Source organism: Aphis gossypii, chromosome 3, assembly GCF_020184175.1.
Source record: "Aphis gossypii isolate Hap1 chromosome 3, ASM2018417v2, whole genome shotgun sequence".
In the NCBI taxonomy this organism is placed as follows: domain Eukaryota; kingdom Metazoa; phylum Arthropoda; class Insecta; order Hemiptera; family Aphididae; genus Aphis; species Aphis gossypii.
The window spans coordinates 40280649-40298870 of NC_065532.1; the positions used below are offsets into that span (position 1 = coordinate 40280649).

General features: G+C 24.5%; 1 protein-coding gene across 7 annotated transcripts in view; it reads left to right on the top strand.

The window, feature by feature from the left end:
- The window catches only part of LOC114121415 (heparan sulfate 2-O-sulfotransferase pipe), a 35405-nt gene that overhangs the window by 10557 nt on the left and 6626 nt on the right, over positions 1–18222 (top strand). For all 7 annotated transcript variants that reach the window (XM_050204852.1, XM_050204853.1, XM_050204849.1 and 4 more), the window contains 5 exons: positions 6321–6373; positions 9681–9872; positions 16175–16254; positions 16460–16616; positions 16747–16871. In XM_050204852.1, coding sequence (XP_050060809.1) covers positions 6321–6373; positions 9681–9872; positions 16175–16254; positions 16460–16616; positions 16747–16871 — 607 coding nt within the window. The remainder of the gene's footprint in view (positions 1–6320; positions 6374–9680; positions 9873–16174; positions 16255–16459; positions 16617–16746; positions 16872–18222) is intronic.

An 18222-nucleotide genomic window follows, 5' to 3' on the forward strand; every position in this document is an offset into this window, starting at 1 on the left:
TATTTATTGTGCTTGACAAACTTTTGTTCTTGTTTTTACTTTTGAGATGGCTACAGTGACTCACGACTTATGTATAGTGTGAGTATACAGAAAGACATTAAGCAATACGTTCACGTACAACAGACTAGCCTGACAAAAGATGACCGTTTTTGTTCTGTTCCCACTGGACGACTGACCATCATTAGTCGCGATCGTTGTTTTTAAAAAAAATAATGTTACGAATAAATGTGTATGTACATCTTTATGGAACTGACACTATATGCCCCGTGCCCTACATTAAGACGACACGACATTTCATTATTTAAAAACTTTATTTTTGTTCCCGCCGCCTATTCAAAAATGAGATTAAATAAAGACCAACTAGACTTTCTCTTTTGTAATCTTACAACGGGTGCGAAAATATAAAAGTGTAATTATAAAAAAAAAAAAATAATAATAATTAATTACTATAAAACATTTTTTTTTTTTTTGGAAAAATTGTGTATCAGTATTTAATTTCACTATTATTTTACAAGTTACGTATGTAAGTTATGTACAACTTACGATTGCATTTCTGCAGTGTGCGTATTTCACCGTACGAGTATATGTACTTAATATCCATGCTTTAAAACAATCTTGTTCTACATCTTTTAGTATCTATAGTTATCTTAATTTTATGTCATCATAGAATATAGATGTAATGACTTCATTAACAATTCAATTTTATCATTGCTTAAGCCTTAAAATTTAATGATTTATTATTATACTTACATATTATTAATAAAAATTGGAATTTTTAGTAGGTATGTAAAAATGAAAAATGTAAACCATGTATTGATTTTTTTAATTGTTTTAGTAAACTTAATATTACTAGGAGTATAGCCCATAATATAATATAATAGGTACCTATAAATATTACATAATAATTTTTAACGGTCCTTCTATTAAAAATTTTAATTTCAAGAAACAAATAATCATTATTCTACTATTACATTATTTTTTATAGTAGTAAAAATAAATTATTTACTAACATTTACTAGAGTATCTTAAAAGAATCTTTGGTCTTTAATTTTAAATAAGTAATATGATTACACATATCATTGTAATAAAAATAAAAAGATAGTTTCTAATGTAAACATGTAATGCATCATGTATCTAGTATCTACTATTATAGTAAAGTATACCTACTGTGTACCATATGTTTGGTTTATAACTTAAATTTAATTTTTGGATTCTGCAGTGAAAGCATATTTATTTTAAGTCATTCACTATTATGTTAATATAATACGGATTATAGATAAAAAATGAACTGTGCTTTCATTTGTAAAATGTTCAAGCAAACCTTATAAAAAATCGAACATATTTCCGAAAATTGTTGAGAGAAAGTAGTCGTATATTGTCATTGACCTTTACCTTTGACACGATAATGCCTTAAGGTAAAATTCAATATTCGTATTATTGTATTTATTATACTATTATATATCAATGACTTAAAATTAGGTATTTACGAAACTTGACCAATGATATATCGTGTATAAGATACATCTGTTTTCAATAATTGACAGCTGATCTGAGAAAACATGTTTTTTAATTATAATGTATTGGATTCACTAATAAGTAGTAATAATATCATATACCTATTACGAGCGAGGATTACCTACCGGCTACCGTATAATTATACTATCAAAGTCGATTATATGATATTTGATTAATCAAAGCGTAGTGTAAATATTATACTTTAAAATCGAAAACAATTGTTAGGCATTATAAAGTATTTAATTTTTTAAAATAAACGATAAACTTCCAAAAAATAATTACCAGAGGTTTTATTGTTTTTGAAAATAATTATAAATATTTTTTAGTTCTTTATTTTCTAAAATTAACTGTTAAAAATATTGTACACAAATACGACTAATTTAATAATTTACACAATAAAAATTCATGCAACAATAATGTAAAAATACTGAATACAATTAATATAACAGAAATTAATAATAATCCTATATATACCCTACCCATATTATTATAATTTAAAATTATTATTGATGATTAAAATCAGGAAAATTAGACACGTAAAAAATTAAATAATTAGTTTACATTTGTAAATTAAATTATGACCTGCTCATTTTATAAATTATTTTGTCCCAAAACGATTTAAATATTTTTTTTATAGTTGCATTTTTAAGATTAAATCAAATGAAAGCTTTTACATTCACTCTTTATAAACTCAATGTAATGACCGTTTCGAAATAATAGCCCAGATTGTACACGTTTATTGTATATACACAAATGTTTATAATACGTACATCGTTTCCTCTCTCTATCTGAACTGAACCATTGAGTTGCTTACGTAGCAAAGTGGTCTACTCGAATTTGACGTTAAGATTATACCCACAACCTATTATGCTGTCATACCTTCACGTTTGAACAATACGTTAGGCAGTTGTAGTACTGTGTTGTATATTTATATTATACAAGAAAATTATTAAAAAGAGTATTTGTTTTGTAGTTGAGAAAAAAATTAAGTTGCAACATAATATTTTTATAAAGTATACATATCGATGGCAATAATTTTTATATTAGAGATATATTAGGTATAAATTATAAATGTATATAACTATTGTTTTGAAGTATCTATACTTATTAGTTAGTAAATAGTACTATGTACACTGTGATGGCACGATGTATAATATAAATAGCTTATCAAATATTAGAGAATTTTTAATCTTTATGATTTAAAATTAAATAATATACATATAACAAAAATTTTAAATTGTACACCTATACATTCCAAAATACTTGTTTTGTGTATTTTTATGTTACATAGCCTCATATAGGTGATTGGTACTGGTTTTCTACCTAATTTTCCGATATCAAATTATAAAAATAATAATTTCCTCTTACCTAGTTATAGTCTATACTCTATACCTAGTTTTTTGTATGTTGTATTTAATATCTGTTTTATCGAAGGTACTATTTTTATAAAAATAATAATAATATTCAACTATAATAAAATTATAGAATTTTACGATTTCACCGACTTTCATTGCACCGGTTTTTAATCTTCAGATTGTAAACTCAGCTTATATTTGATTTATTATTTTTATAAAATAATTACTATATTAATAAAGTTATGATCAATTGTTGGTTAATTCATAACTTATTTATTTAACTAATTAAGTGATAGATACCTATCTTACAACTAGGCCCAATATTATTATCTTATTTAATTTTTAATGTGGAAAAAATATACTAAATTAAATACAAAATCAGTTTTTACATGGAATATACAGTTTTAATTTGCTGTTAAGTACCTAATATATTTTCTATCTAATATCTATAAAGTGTATTGAAAAAAGTAACAACTCCGTTTGTTGTAATAATGTAGCCTTATTATTATACTTGTATAGTAAGAATTATAAAAATGAATGAGTCATTACAATTTACAAACGTTCATGATTGAAATGCCTGTATAATGTTTATTTTTGTTTATTTTTTATTGTTATAGTGTGAAATCTAAACATGTATTGTGTACATTTAATAGATTTTCTTTCAAGTTACATAGGTATTGTAGTATATTATCTAATGAATGTATTAATACTGTAATATACTATATAGAGATGATTAGATGTACCTGTAACATTATATCAATCGTATTGAAATGTTTTGAGTTTTACTTTCGTATCTATATACTTAAATAAATGTTATTTAATAAATATTATAAAAGCATAAGAATTAAATTTAGGTTCATCTTTCTAGTAAAGTTATTATAACTTGTGTATTTATAAATAGAAGAGCGTGAACTTTAAATTTATTACAATTTTTAATAGTAGTAGGTAGTCTTTCATAATAGTGTATCTATTTTTTTAAATGTATTTATTTGTTTTGTTAGAAATAATTAGATTTTTTAAGTTTTTGATATTTCTATTTAATTAAAAGTTAAATTATTTAATAATTTCGTTACCTCGGCATTAATGGTTAAATGTAAGCATTATACCATAATATTATTTAACTTTTTTATATTTGTATATGTATCTACCTACTTAATATACGAGTATATATCATATTTCGTGTTTGGTAGAAAAAATATAGTATAAGTTTAGTTTCTAATATTTTAGATTTTAAAAATGTTCATGACAAATTATATTCGTCCTTGATGAACACAATTATATCTAGCTATTTTATGTTATGGTAAAATGACATACAAACATTTATTTACGAATATCATATGAAAATTAAATTGGCCGTAAAGGATACTTAGGTAATTTTAACAGTAAGAATATCTAACTAATTTTAATAATGAGAACAAAAACTTTAATTGTTGGTTACATTGTGCTTAATAATATGGAACAACTAACCTTTAAAATAAAAAATAAAGTTTGCAGATGTATCTAATTTTTTTTCAAAGATTTAATTTTTACTTTATAATAATTTTTTTTAAAGTATTGTCAATAAAATATTGGTTATATACTTATACAAACAACAATGTACTTGTATATTATACACTTGCACATTCTTAATTATTGAAACTTTTGGCTTATATTTCATTTAAAGGTAGGTATCATTGTCTCATGTAGTAGATGTATTGTTCCAAATTTCAATGACACTAAATCACACTAATCTTCATTATATCGTACATAATATAATATATTTTATTAATAATTTAATATGATCGTGAATATCTGTAAGTCATGTATAGTGCATTAAAATATTAAATATAATAGGAACCAGTATTTATGATATATTTCTACATTATGAACAAATGAATCAACTATAAATTACTAGGTAATACTTTTAATCAAGTGTTGAATAACATATACTTTTGTACATATTAATATATTATATTATACATTTGGACATCTGAGATATATATATATATATATATATATATATAGATAATGATATTACAAAAATAGTTCAGTATGATATTTTTTAAATATATAAATACTATATTATATTTAATACTTAAAATAGACCATACGTTACTGAATAAAAATAAATTTTGTTTGATTTGTATAAGCATATCATGAATTAAGTAGGTATAGTAAAAAAACTTACGAATCTTCCTATAAAAATGGATGGTCGCCGTATAAAGAAAAAGTAGATAATAATAAATTTTATCTATAGAATAGATACTACTAAACTACCATTATTATACATGCCTACTTAATATTAACTTTTTAAAACAGTTACCTATATACATACTTATGTTTGAAAATCTAAAAGAACAGTTGTATTGATTCGTAAATGGAATAAAAATAGAAAGATTTGGAAGTCGACTTGTCATTATTTCTTTTTACTATAGCGGTATTATATACTATTACTCAAATCGGACTTGGATTTTATAGGTAGTCCATTCAAAGATATTTCACGGTATAACCTGAATCCATTTAGATCAAAATACCCAATAAATACCGTAAAGTGTTTATTATATAATTAGTTTGAATTTTTGAATGGGTAACTGGTCTTAAAACAAATTAATTTTTTAAGTTGTATTCTGTTACTCCCTTGAAAATCCCTGCTAGAGACTTCGAAAAAACCGGATGATGTGTTATTTTAATTTAATTGTCGATTCAAGTGTCACTAATGAGTGAAATATTAATTGATAATCAAATATTATAACTTAAAAGTTTGTCTTTTTAACTCAGATAGTTATACAATACCTGTACCAATATTTATTGTGATATATTTCAGAAACTATACAAACGTAAAAAAAAGTATTAATCGTATATATTTGAAAATGTCAAAAGATATGGTTTCTGTATAGGATTAGGTATACTATTTAGTATATTTGGTATAGGGGATGATGAGATCTTACTTATAGTTAGTACCTAGTGGTTGTCAAATACATCATGCTTGGATGCGTCGACAATTTAATTATAGGTATCACGGTAATTGTCAATTTGCAACATTTAGGCCGACGATTTTATTGTTGTTCTTCTTATTTCTCTAACTAGTAGTGTGAAAAACACGTAATTCTATATAGGCCTTAACAATTTTAATGTAGCACGAAATTATGATACATATGTATACTTAGTTGTATATTAAATGAGAAAAATAGTAAAAAAAATAATATGCAATTGTTATGGCAAAAATAAATTATATTATTATAATAGCAATATAACATTCGTACATCAATCTCAATTGTATGAATTTCACGGTTTCGTAAGAATTAAAATCAAATTCACGTGTATAACGGAATGTTAAAATATTTAGACTTATTTGTAGTATACTCGTAATTTGAAGGTATACATGAAACAAGAATATGATAATATGCATTAGAAGTTTGGTCCCATGTTCCTAAAAAATAATATTAAACTATAGTATATATTTTTTTCTAGGTGATTCTACTGCAATGGAAAACGATATTGATAATTTCATCCAACATGACCAGGTAAAATTATGTCTCAATAAAGTTTATAGATCATTACAATATTATGTAAAATATTATTTTTAAAAGTATAATAAAATAATTAGTGTTGGTTATACATGTAAAATTAGTACAACACAAACAAAAATAAAAATTTTAAACTAAAAACCAGGAAGAACTTTCTTGTGAAATGTATTTGGTCAAAAATATAGACGTAATAACCAAATAAATATAATATTTATACCTTAAAATCTAATTATTGTTGTTTAACATATGGGTAAATATTATATCTAATCATTCATAAAATAAATGTATCTTATACAATATATTAATATATTATGATAGCTTATAGCATACTAGTTTTCACACTATATTATAATACTATACCTTCACGAATAAAAGTAAAGTTGATGTATAACTTATAACTTTCTAAACATCACAATAATGAAACAGCACCACCATATATGAGCTGATTTGCTTTTAAATTTTAATCAAGAATTTTATGTTTTACTCCTGATGTTTTTTCTTTATTTTAATTGTTTCTTTGTTTAACTATAATATGGTTTAAAACTATACAATAAATCAATTAAACATATTATCTAATAAGCAATTTGTATCAACAACCTTACTGTTTAATACTTTTATTTGTAAATTTTAACATAATATGTATGTATCCGTTTTAATAATTATCTTATCAGTAATAAAATAAAGCAGTCTGTTTTCAGATAAGATTATTTTGTTCGGGTGTTTTTCTTATTAGATCCTTTTATGGATTTATGATAGTGCTAGTTGTGAGCCAAGTCAGTAACTTTTTAAACATAAACTTTGCGCTAATATTTGCACTTCAAACTTATTTCTTAAATTATTCTTCATTCGGGTAGATATTCCTAGGAAATAGCGATCATACAGCAGTCATACGCTTTATATACGACACGCACACTTAATTGACATATTGATTCCTCGGTAATTTCACAACAAACAATGACCTCCGGTAAAATTACTGAAAAAAATTTTATTGTACTTAACTAAATTGTCGCGTGGGAAATAAATAAAAACAAATCTACCAAAATTATTTCCCTCTGCAATCGTAATAAATATCTACCTACTCAAGAACATTATAACTTCACTCGCCAATTAAATCATAACGAAAAACTTAAATATAACCCCTGATAAAAGATTGACTTGGTCTCACTTTACAAAACGAATACGTAATCAAGTCAATACTCACCTTCACCTATACATCTCACCGTTCTGACATTTTAAATTAACGTAATATAGGTACGAATTCGTAATCAGTCATTCTGTTTGGGCGTATGAGGATCAAATATTATGTGTACCTATCTGTCAAACCTTCGACATCATACAAGCTTTCTAAACAATTACCTATTAAAGCTTAATATTATAGGTGTTCTTAGTTCGTATGTTCGTGTTCCATACATATAACAATAATGTTTTTGTTCAAATCCATTTACTTGTACCATTACGGCAAGTTAACTAGAAAAATCTCATTATTAATATTCCACGTACAGTCTTTGAAATACTTTAATATATTATAAATATAGGTATATACACCTAATGTAATATTTTATAATCTCTCTAACTACTCATTAAAAAATTTTCTGCAAACATACAAATACATTCATAAGCTAATTTATAAAAAAATCTTTGATAGGTACACGATACACGTTCAGTGTATATGTACGATATGGTTCCCTTTCAAACAACTCAAGTCGATTAAATAGTTACTTATTATGCTATTATTTCTTTTTACTTTTTTTTTAAATTGTATTTCTTAAAATCATAATAAAAACCACAAATACATTTTATGATTATCAATCACATTTAAACTGAGCTTATAGTTAATATTTTACAAATTAAGTATGAGAATAGTAAATATTGTTAAATACTTTTATTTTAAAGACGTTAAATTACCATTAGGCACTTCGCTACTTGTGTAACTAATATAAATTAAAATAATAATTTATAATTTAAATATGATATTAGCTCCTATTTGTATGTAATCATGCAGTTAAAAAAAAATATGTTTGTGAAATTTAAATTAATCAATACTCTAGTACCTAAAGAGAAAATCTTAAGAAATCTTACTTTTGCTATTAGAAAAAACTATATTTTTACGGAAATGAACGAGAACAAGACTTGTACCTATAAATGAATCAAACTCGTCTCTGTCTAAAACACATTAAATTATTGACTGCTGTAAAAAATACACCGTGAAAATGATGAATTGATTTCAGTAAAATTACTGAATACTCAGTACTTTCATTCATTTTTTTTTTTGTGCGTTTTGTTATAAGATATACCTTAGTTAACCTATTCATTATATTAAATTTCTATTATAATGTTATTGAGACAAAGGAAACATGTAAGTTATATTTTAAGCTTACATCTTTATAACTTAAAACAAGATAAAAACTTAAATAATATTTACAACCTATTTTCGCATCGGATAATACATTTATGTAGGCATAGTATTTTTTAAACGGTGGTGTTTTACTTTAATATTTATATACATTTTAGAGAGTGGGCTGCCCACACACCCATCACATTTTCAAATGGCCACGTTCATAAATTATAAAATATATTTAACTTTTAAATATTTCTTTAAATAAAATATATAAATGTATAATAATAACTATTTATAAAAATACAAAATTTTAATAATATTTATACATAACAGATAAATGCTGTAGTGACTCTTTCTTACGAAATGTTCAGATAAAAGAGTTACAACGTCGTTTATTAATTTTATTTCTTATAGTTTATTTTGTAAGACACTGACTTATGTTTAGTATATAATACATTTTTGAGTTATACATTTATTAATCGAGAAGGGGATTTTAAGACCCAAAACACCCATTTGCTAAACACCTAATTTAATGAATATATTATTTTACATATTTTCTGATTTTCATATACATTATGTATGCGTCATTTATACTATCATATTATAGAGCAGGGTTCGGCAACCCACGGCCCTTGTAGCGATATGGCCCGCTTACAATTTATAATGATTAGTATAAAGTAGGTATAGAATACCACATTATGTTAGTTGATAAAAAAAATTTAAGCTGTAGATAAAATAAAATGTATAGCTTCTGAATTTAATTTAATTTTTATTTTTTAACCCTTGACACCAAAAAGGTTGCCTACCCCTGTTGTTGAGTATGAACATAGTCAAATAGTCAATACACATTTTAGTGTAATATGGATTATATTTTATTATTATTATTATTATTATTATTATTAATCATAGGTATATTCTGATACTCATATGCAATATATACACATTAATAATGTCTTATTTATTTAGAAGTTGGAAGCATATTCTTTGAACAACACTGGTCATGCTAAAAAAGAGTTGATATTTTTTAATCGAGTGCCTAAAGTGGGCAGTCAGACATTCATGGAAATATTGAGATTGCTGTCTCTGAGAAATCAGTTTGTATTTTACCAAGATCATGTGCAAAGGGTCGAAACCATTCGTCTGGCTGAAACCGAACAGGTGAATATAATTCTCATGTATTCCAGGTGCATATTTAATACCTATATAATAATAATATAATAAACGCTTGTGCTTATAAAAATTACATGAAAATGATGAAATTCTTTTTTATAATATCATGCGCTCTAACTAGGGCACAGCGTTGACAACAAAAAATCGTGACTAATTTTGTTTTAATTACTGCATCCTCTGAAAAAAATATGTACACGATATTTTTGTATTCATATAAAAGAATTCTTTTTATTTTTTGCATTATTCATTGTTTCATTTACAACATGTAAATACCTACTATTATATATCATACAATTACATTTATTTCGATACGTGTAATAAAAATGATAAATGGAGCAGATATAACTCCATTTTATTAATATTATAAAATCGATGTACGACTATATATATCAATATATGTGTGTAAACAAATTAAGGTTATTACTTAAAAAGTTATATTTATCAATAATAATACCTAATAATAACGTTTTGATTTATATTTTTTATTTTGTAATTACAAATTACGTACACTATACAGTATACACGATCACGTCAGCGGAAATAAAAATAAAAATAATTATTAAGTATAGATTTATAAAAATTAAAAAATATATTTTAAAAGTATTTTTACTTTGAATAATGAATAATTATTAGATTCTCATTTACCTGTGAATAATTTAAAACGTTAATTATCGTAAAATTAATGCAAACCTTTAAAATATTTTGTTAAATGCTGGCGTGCGTCCAAAAATGATGAAGGGTTATATAGTTATTTTTAAAATATAATTAATAATATCTACAAAAAAACTAGCATTTTTTTAGTATAATGTAAGTGTAATACACTAATATCGTATTTATATTTTTATATTAAAAAGTAAGAAAACAAATTCTTATATTATCATGATTGGCACAATCAAATTAAATGATAACACCTCAAACTTAATTTTTCTGGATATTTTTTTCAAACAAATAAACAATATCAAGTTCTATTAAAGTCAAATGTATTTTACCTTTAAATCGTTGCACATCTCGTAGTTCAACACCTACCAACGTTTTTCAAACTTAAATTTATATATATAATTATAAACTAGTTATTATTATTTACATAATTAATAAAATTATAAGTTATAAAGATTACAATTTTTCCTCTTTATTACATATAGATACATTATTACATTAAACTTTAAATTACTGCCTATAGTTGTTATTAACGGTACCGGTATTGTAATTAACAGTTGTAACGTCATAGTAATAACATGTTAACACTGCAGAAAAAAACGTTGCTAATTATAAATTCAAACGTTTTTCTCGAAAAAAATATGCTTTTTTTAAATGCCAATTTTAATTAATAATTACAGTACATACTAGAGAATTTATGTTTAGAAAATACTGAAAAATTAAAAAAAAAAAAATTAATATTGAACACCTTAAAATGAATGCGTAATCATATTCATTTTTAAATATTTATTATTAATTTATTTATTCGTATATTATATATATATATATATATATTTATTTATTTATGAATTGTATGTGTCTATGACTCTATATTATATACTTACAACAATTAAATACATTATGGAATATTTAATTTTTTAAAAGATATGGAAAGCATAAAGAAAAATATATAATATGTAGATAAATGTTGTATTTATCTTATAAAAAACCAAAAAAAAATAAAAAATAATATCATATACACTTATATATTTAATTTATAAAAGAAATTAAAATAATAGATATGTAAAATTTCAAACAATTTTGTGTCTTAAATTAATTTAAGAATTAAAAGCTGAGAAGTAATCATAACATACAATTTCCCAACATAAAATATAAGATTCTCACAAAATAAAATACAATAATTAATTATTAAGTATCTACTACCTACAATCTACATACTATTGTAAAAAATAGAAATGAGTATTTTAGAAATTATATTTAATTAAAGTATATAATTTCTACATATAAAGTAGCCATGATAATATTACTTTTATGTAGGTATATCGTTTGATTGGGTTAAAATGTACTTAATTATTACAGTTCACATTGGACATACGTTATACACGTATAATATATAATATGCTTAAAAAATAAAAATTCAAATATTTAGAGAGAAAAATTCTAATTATGAAATTATGATGTTTAATTATACTATAGGTTGGTAACATTTTAGTATTTTACTGAGCCTTTTGTTTAATTAAAAAGGTGCGCTGTTCAATAAATGTGTGTGCAGCTGTGTATAGATATTATGGCCTATGATCTATTGGATCAAGATTTTTATAAATATATTCTTAGTGTGGACACTGGACTGGACAGTCTGGTATATTGAACATAATGTATGCTGCAGGTATCTAAGATTTTAGATACTTACCATTCTAGTTAACGGTTTCCATTTTATTTTTTTATTAAAATAATAGAAGGATCTTATAAATTGTTATTGTGGTGGAATAAAAAATATTTTATTGTACAATTGAGCAACAATTATAGATATCAAAGAAATATTATAACGAAAATTACAATGAATTGCATTTCAAATAATTTTATAAAAAGAGTAATTGATTTCTATGTTAAAAAATGTTAGTTGGTTATTATTTAAAGGATGTGGTACACTGGAGATTTGTCATCTTTGCTATTTTACCTATCATACGCGTGACACAACTAATTCGCGTTCTGTGAAATCAAAAAGGTTGATTCTAGGTTAATAGCGACGTAATTTGACCCTTACTTAAAATTTAAAGATGATGACTAAAAACATTGTCTATGAATTCGTGATATACTGTCGGTTCAATATCTCAAATTTGATGAAAAACATTTAAGTATTTATTATGAAATTTTTTATGTTCTTATCTCTGTTAAAAATTAAATAGGTAGCGTTTAAATCTGAAAATAAATTGTTAAAGGTGATTTTCTTGTTTTTAAATTCTTTAATTGGAATATTAACCTAGAATCCAACTAACCTGACCAGTTACCACCCACTACTATTGTTTTGGTTGTACGGGATGTGAATGTATGCGTCTTATATATTATATTATGATGTACAAAAAAATCAAGTCGGTGCAGTATAAACGTTCAGTTTATACATAACTCATATAATCACATCACTATAATCACAGTATATAATATTATAGACAGCGTAGGTAGGTAGGTATCTACATATAATTATAACTTATAAGTTCTAAAGTACTACAATAAACTATACTTTTAGGACAGAATTGATTATTTTTGTTTAATTTTGCCTCCAGTAGGTACTTAACAATAATATAATGTATTATGTGAAATTATCGATATGATATTTAATTGTGTGTGACAAAAATGGTGGCAATCGCAGGATGAAAACTAACTAATTTCTATCATTTTCGTTATATAACTTTGGATGTTACCCAAAACTAGTGTTTTATTTTATTTTATTTATTAACGCTAAGGAGCAGTATATTACATAATATTTATTATCTAACTGCGTATTTTGAATATTATTCTAATTTCTGGAGATCTAAATCGAGTTCTGATGAATGTAGTACCTAACTTAATTTACATAAACAAGTATTCTTTTATAGTTTAGTTTTATCTAAATTATTTATTTTGCTCTTAAAATAATTGGTAAATGTTTAACTAATTATTATATTATATGATTTAATTTTAAACTTTTGTAGCCATTTTATTTTATTTTATAACAGCCTAATATCACGAAGCTTGCCTATATAACATTACATAAATTTGATTCATTCGGTTGTAAATACGTAAACAACAAAAATTACAACATTCTTTATTATTATTTTTTTTTATAGGTTTTCGGAATTTTTTTTATTTTTGTTTAGAATAACTTGCTTTAACAAAATGTGTTTCAAATCTACTTGTGCATATAATTAATATTTGAAAAGTCGAAATTTAGTTTTGTATCATAAAATTAAAAAATGTTCTTATTTTTTCCATGTAATTTATAAATTTTATAATTCGTAATTTTTAACAAATTATATAACCTCTAATAGCCATAGACGCATAGACTATATACTTTATATAATATGTATTTAAATAATAAAAGTTAATAAATAAGTCTTAAATTTGTTTTTAGGTTTTTTAGAATAATGTTTAATGTTTTTATTTATTTTAAATATTTTCTAGAAATCTATAAAATTATAACTGTTTAAAAATTATAAGAGTTATTCAGTTATAACTTATAAGTGTTATAAAAGATTATATTTTTATATTGTTTAATAGCTATTTCTAAGTAGGAATATGTGTTTTCTATAAATTATTAATAACCATAATAAAATAAAGTAAATATTATACGTTTATGATTGAATTATTTGAATTCAAATCATTTAATTATTACTTTTATGGTTTAATTATTTTTTGAAATCGAGTTTGTGGCGCAACTAGGGGGCGCAAAAAAGTCTTTAGAACCCCCTGTTTTTTATATATAACTTTTATTATTTTATTGAAATACCACGAATTTTATGTTTTTAAATTATGAAAAATTTCCTGAAAAATATTTAATTATTTGGTCGTAAGTCATATAATATAACTCATTTTAATTTATTCATTTCATACACGGATATTCCCATAATATTGTTAGACTATTAACTATAAGGACGATAAGGTATACATTACGGAGAAATATATTGCTTACGAGCTATTTTTAGCCAATAGGTCTCATCAAAAAGCATTATATCTCTGTGGTGCATTCACATATTTAGCACCCCTTGTTTTAGAGGTCTAGTTGCGCCTATGAATCGAGTCTATTAAATATGTGTGTTTGGTTTAAAGTTTTCATTATTGGTCAGATAAACTTGCATCAAATATCTTAATATTCATAAAATAATATATCTTAAGATATCTTTAATAAGTGAGTTTATGTACTTTGTATTAAATATATAGGAACATCAGTAAATAATATATAATTATTAAATTCATTATTTGTATAATAGCCTCCGGCACAATCAAATAACTAATCAATTATAAATTATAGTAATATTGCAATAACCTATAGGTACACTAGTAGTTGGTATTTTGACTTCTTTCATGCATCTGCAGATGTATAATTATCGATGTATCGTAGGTACTATATTCTATAAGATCATGAATAAATGAAAGTCATTCATTTAATACATAAGCATAGTCTATTTTGTTTTATTATTTTTTTTAAAACCACCTGTATAATTGCTATAACATAGGTCCATTGTACATTGTTTTTGTCATTTATCTTCAATTCAGTATATGACAACCCTTAATTTCAAAGTGAAACGCATCATGGAGTAATTTGTGCAGGTTTTTAATCATTTTTTTTTGCGGATTTATAATGTTGCATTCCAATCGTATTTCATATTTAAAACATTTTATATTTTATACATTAACCATTCAATTCTTGGCACTCAGCAATCATTACCTAGAATTTAAAAAAGTGACCCAAAAAATATATTACTTTAAAAAAAATATCATTTTTAGACCATTGTTTTTTATCATAACGATTGTGGAGTGCCAACATGAACTGATGAACTGGACGGTTTGTACGTTTACAATACAATTTACTGATATGTATTTTAAAATTTATTATTTATAATACTGATCGGTAATTAATAATTTTAAGTATAACTCTAAAAATGCAATAAAAATTATAATTTTGAATGTTTATAATATTTAAATTATGATCACAAATATACAGAAACAATTATATACCTACAAATTATATTTATTATTTTAGAAATATTATGATATTTTTGTACTATTATACTTTCCTAAAATAAATGTACACATCGCGAAGTGCTAAATTGTATTTAGAGAAGAAAGTTGAATATGTTAAATGTATAATGAGTAACAGGAATAATGAAAACAACCTGCAATTTCAATTTTAAACAGCAATTGCAAACAATTTGTTACTTTTCTTTAGTGACTATTTTAAAACAATAATGTAGGTAAAGTATACCGCCTATACTATATTTCTACTAGAAATTAGAATCTATGTATAGTATAACTTAATAGTTAGTTTAGTATTGTTTATGCATTTATACTGTTTAAATAGTTAATAATACAATTGTTTTCAAAATTATTACTTATCTTACATATTGTAACGAATAATAATATGCACATTGTTATGATACTTCATTGCTTGTAAAGCACTTAAAGAATATTTTCAATCACTTTAAAGATAATATTTCGTATTATACATATTTATATAGATTTACATAAACCAATAGAATATAATTTCACGATCATTCCCTGATAATTAGCTGTCCCTTCAATATATTACATATATATATGTGTGTGTGTGACTAACTATATAAGTTACTGTGAATATTTTTTTTATTATTTTATTTCAGCTTCGAGTGGCTTCCATGGTATCAAAGTACGACACGCCTTCAGTATTCATAAAACACATATCTTTCGTCAACTTTACCAAGTAATAATATTATGGGTATATACTATATATATATAAATGTTCGTACTATGATGATCGTTATCGTTCGTGTAGAGAAAAAGAGAATACAAGAGAGAAGCGAAAAAGAAATAGAGAGGGAGTGATAGAGAGCTTGACATGTTTTTTATACTGTATTATAATAATTAATATATATTTTTTGTTTCTATCGCTGTATGAATGTATTTAGATTTTACCTGCCCGAACCCATTTACATTAACCTGGTGAGGGACCCCGTGGAACGGGTAATCTCGTGGTACTACTACATTAGAGCGCCATGGTACTATGTAGAGAGGAAGCACGCGTTTCCCGACACGCCGTTGCCAGATCCAAATTGGTTAAAAAAAGTAAAAAAAAATTACCGTTATTTTACGGCACATGCATATTAAATTTCTAACCGATTGCCGATTGGATGCGTGAATGCGTGTTTGTCAAACGATGATGAGTTGATTTTTTATTATTTTTTTATTTGTATAGGACTTCGAGACTTGCGTTCTTCGCGGTGATCGAGAGTGTAGGTACACGCAAGGAGAGAAACGCGAAGGGATTAGTGACCACAGGCGACAGACGATGTTCTTTTGCGGACACGACGAGGAATGCACGTGAGTAAATTCTGCATATTATATATATTTTAGCTGTATACTCATATATTATAGATATATAACAGAAGACAGGGTCTTGTATAATATAAGTTAAACATAATAATTACTATATAACTAGGTACTTGACCTACTATTATGGACATTTTCTTTCGGATGTAAATAAAATTACATTTATATACCAGTGCATTAAAAATATATATATATTACTAACCGTCAGATTTAATCGTCTTAAGGTTTTAATAATTGACGTACACGGGCGTACAGTGTACCCGGTACACGAAGATACGATTGTATCGTCGTGACATCGTGTTTAACATCGTAGGTACCTACATTTAATATAAGTAACGATTCTAATTGAGTATTTAGATGCTGTGTATATATTATAAGTTTTGTATGTATCTAATAAGGTAGGTACCTAAGATATTTAATGTTTTTTTTTTATTATTATATTGTTATAAGTCCTATAAATGTATATAATACAAATTACCGAAACGCACTTCTGCGCTTGAAAACATTTCTATGTGTACTGAAATATGCCTTAAAATATTGTTTTAAAACAATATAAATTAATGTTTTGTTTTAAACAGTGTTAAAATTAAAAATTAAAGAGTTTGTTCGGTGCGGTGCTGTAGCTTTATTAGGAACATTATTTTTCTGAAAATGTTACAGATTGAATCGGGTCGTCCGCGGTCGTGTTTACCATTTGTACATAATTAATTTAAATAATCGTCTCATTTATCATCTAGAATTATAGGTACATAGTTCTTGCAAAATATTTTAATCATAAAAAAAATATTTTGAATCAAAATACATAAATTGGTTTTGAACCGCATATTTATTAATTCAACAATCGTGTTAACTTATGGTAAAATATGCATATTTAAGTAATTCGATCAAACAGAACCTATTAATTAGCTAATACTACTGAACCACTTGATAGGTATATCCATTACTTTTATCCGATGTATAAAAATGTACCTTAACCTGTAATACTTTTGCTGATACGATGTGTCCATGTATATTGTATATATGTATTACGTGAACCGGTTAAAATAAAACCTGTCACAAGTTCGATATTCGATAAAGCAATCCTCAAACGTTCAAAATATAATTACGAAGGTACATCGATACCTGTACGTATGCAGATTTATATAAACAGCACGTTCAGTTGTTCAGGGATGGAGATGATTTTTAAAAAAAAATAGAGCCGTTATATATGCATAACATAACAGTTAAATGAATTATGAATACATACCTTCATAGGAAACTGCATTTTCTATTTTAAAATTAATAAGAAATAATGAGAAATTAAGCGATAGATAATACTATATTAGGCAAAAGGCCTATATTA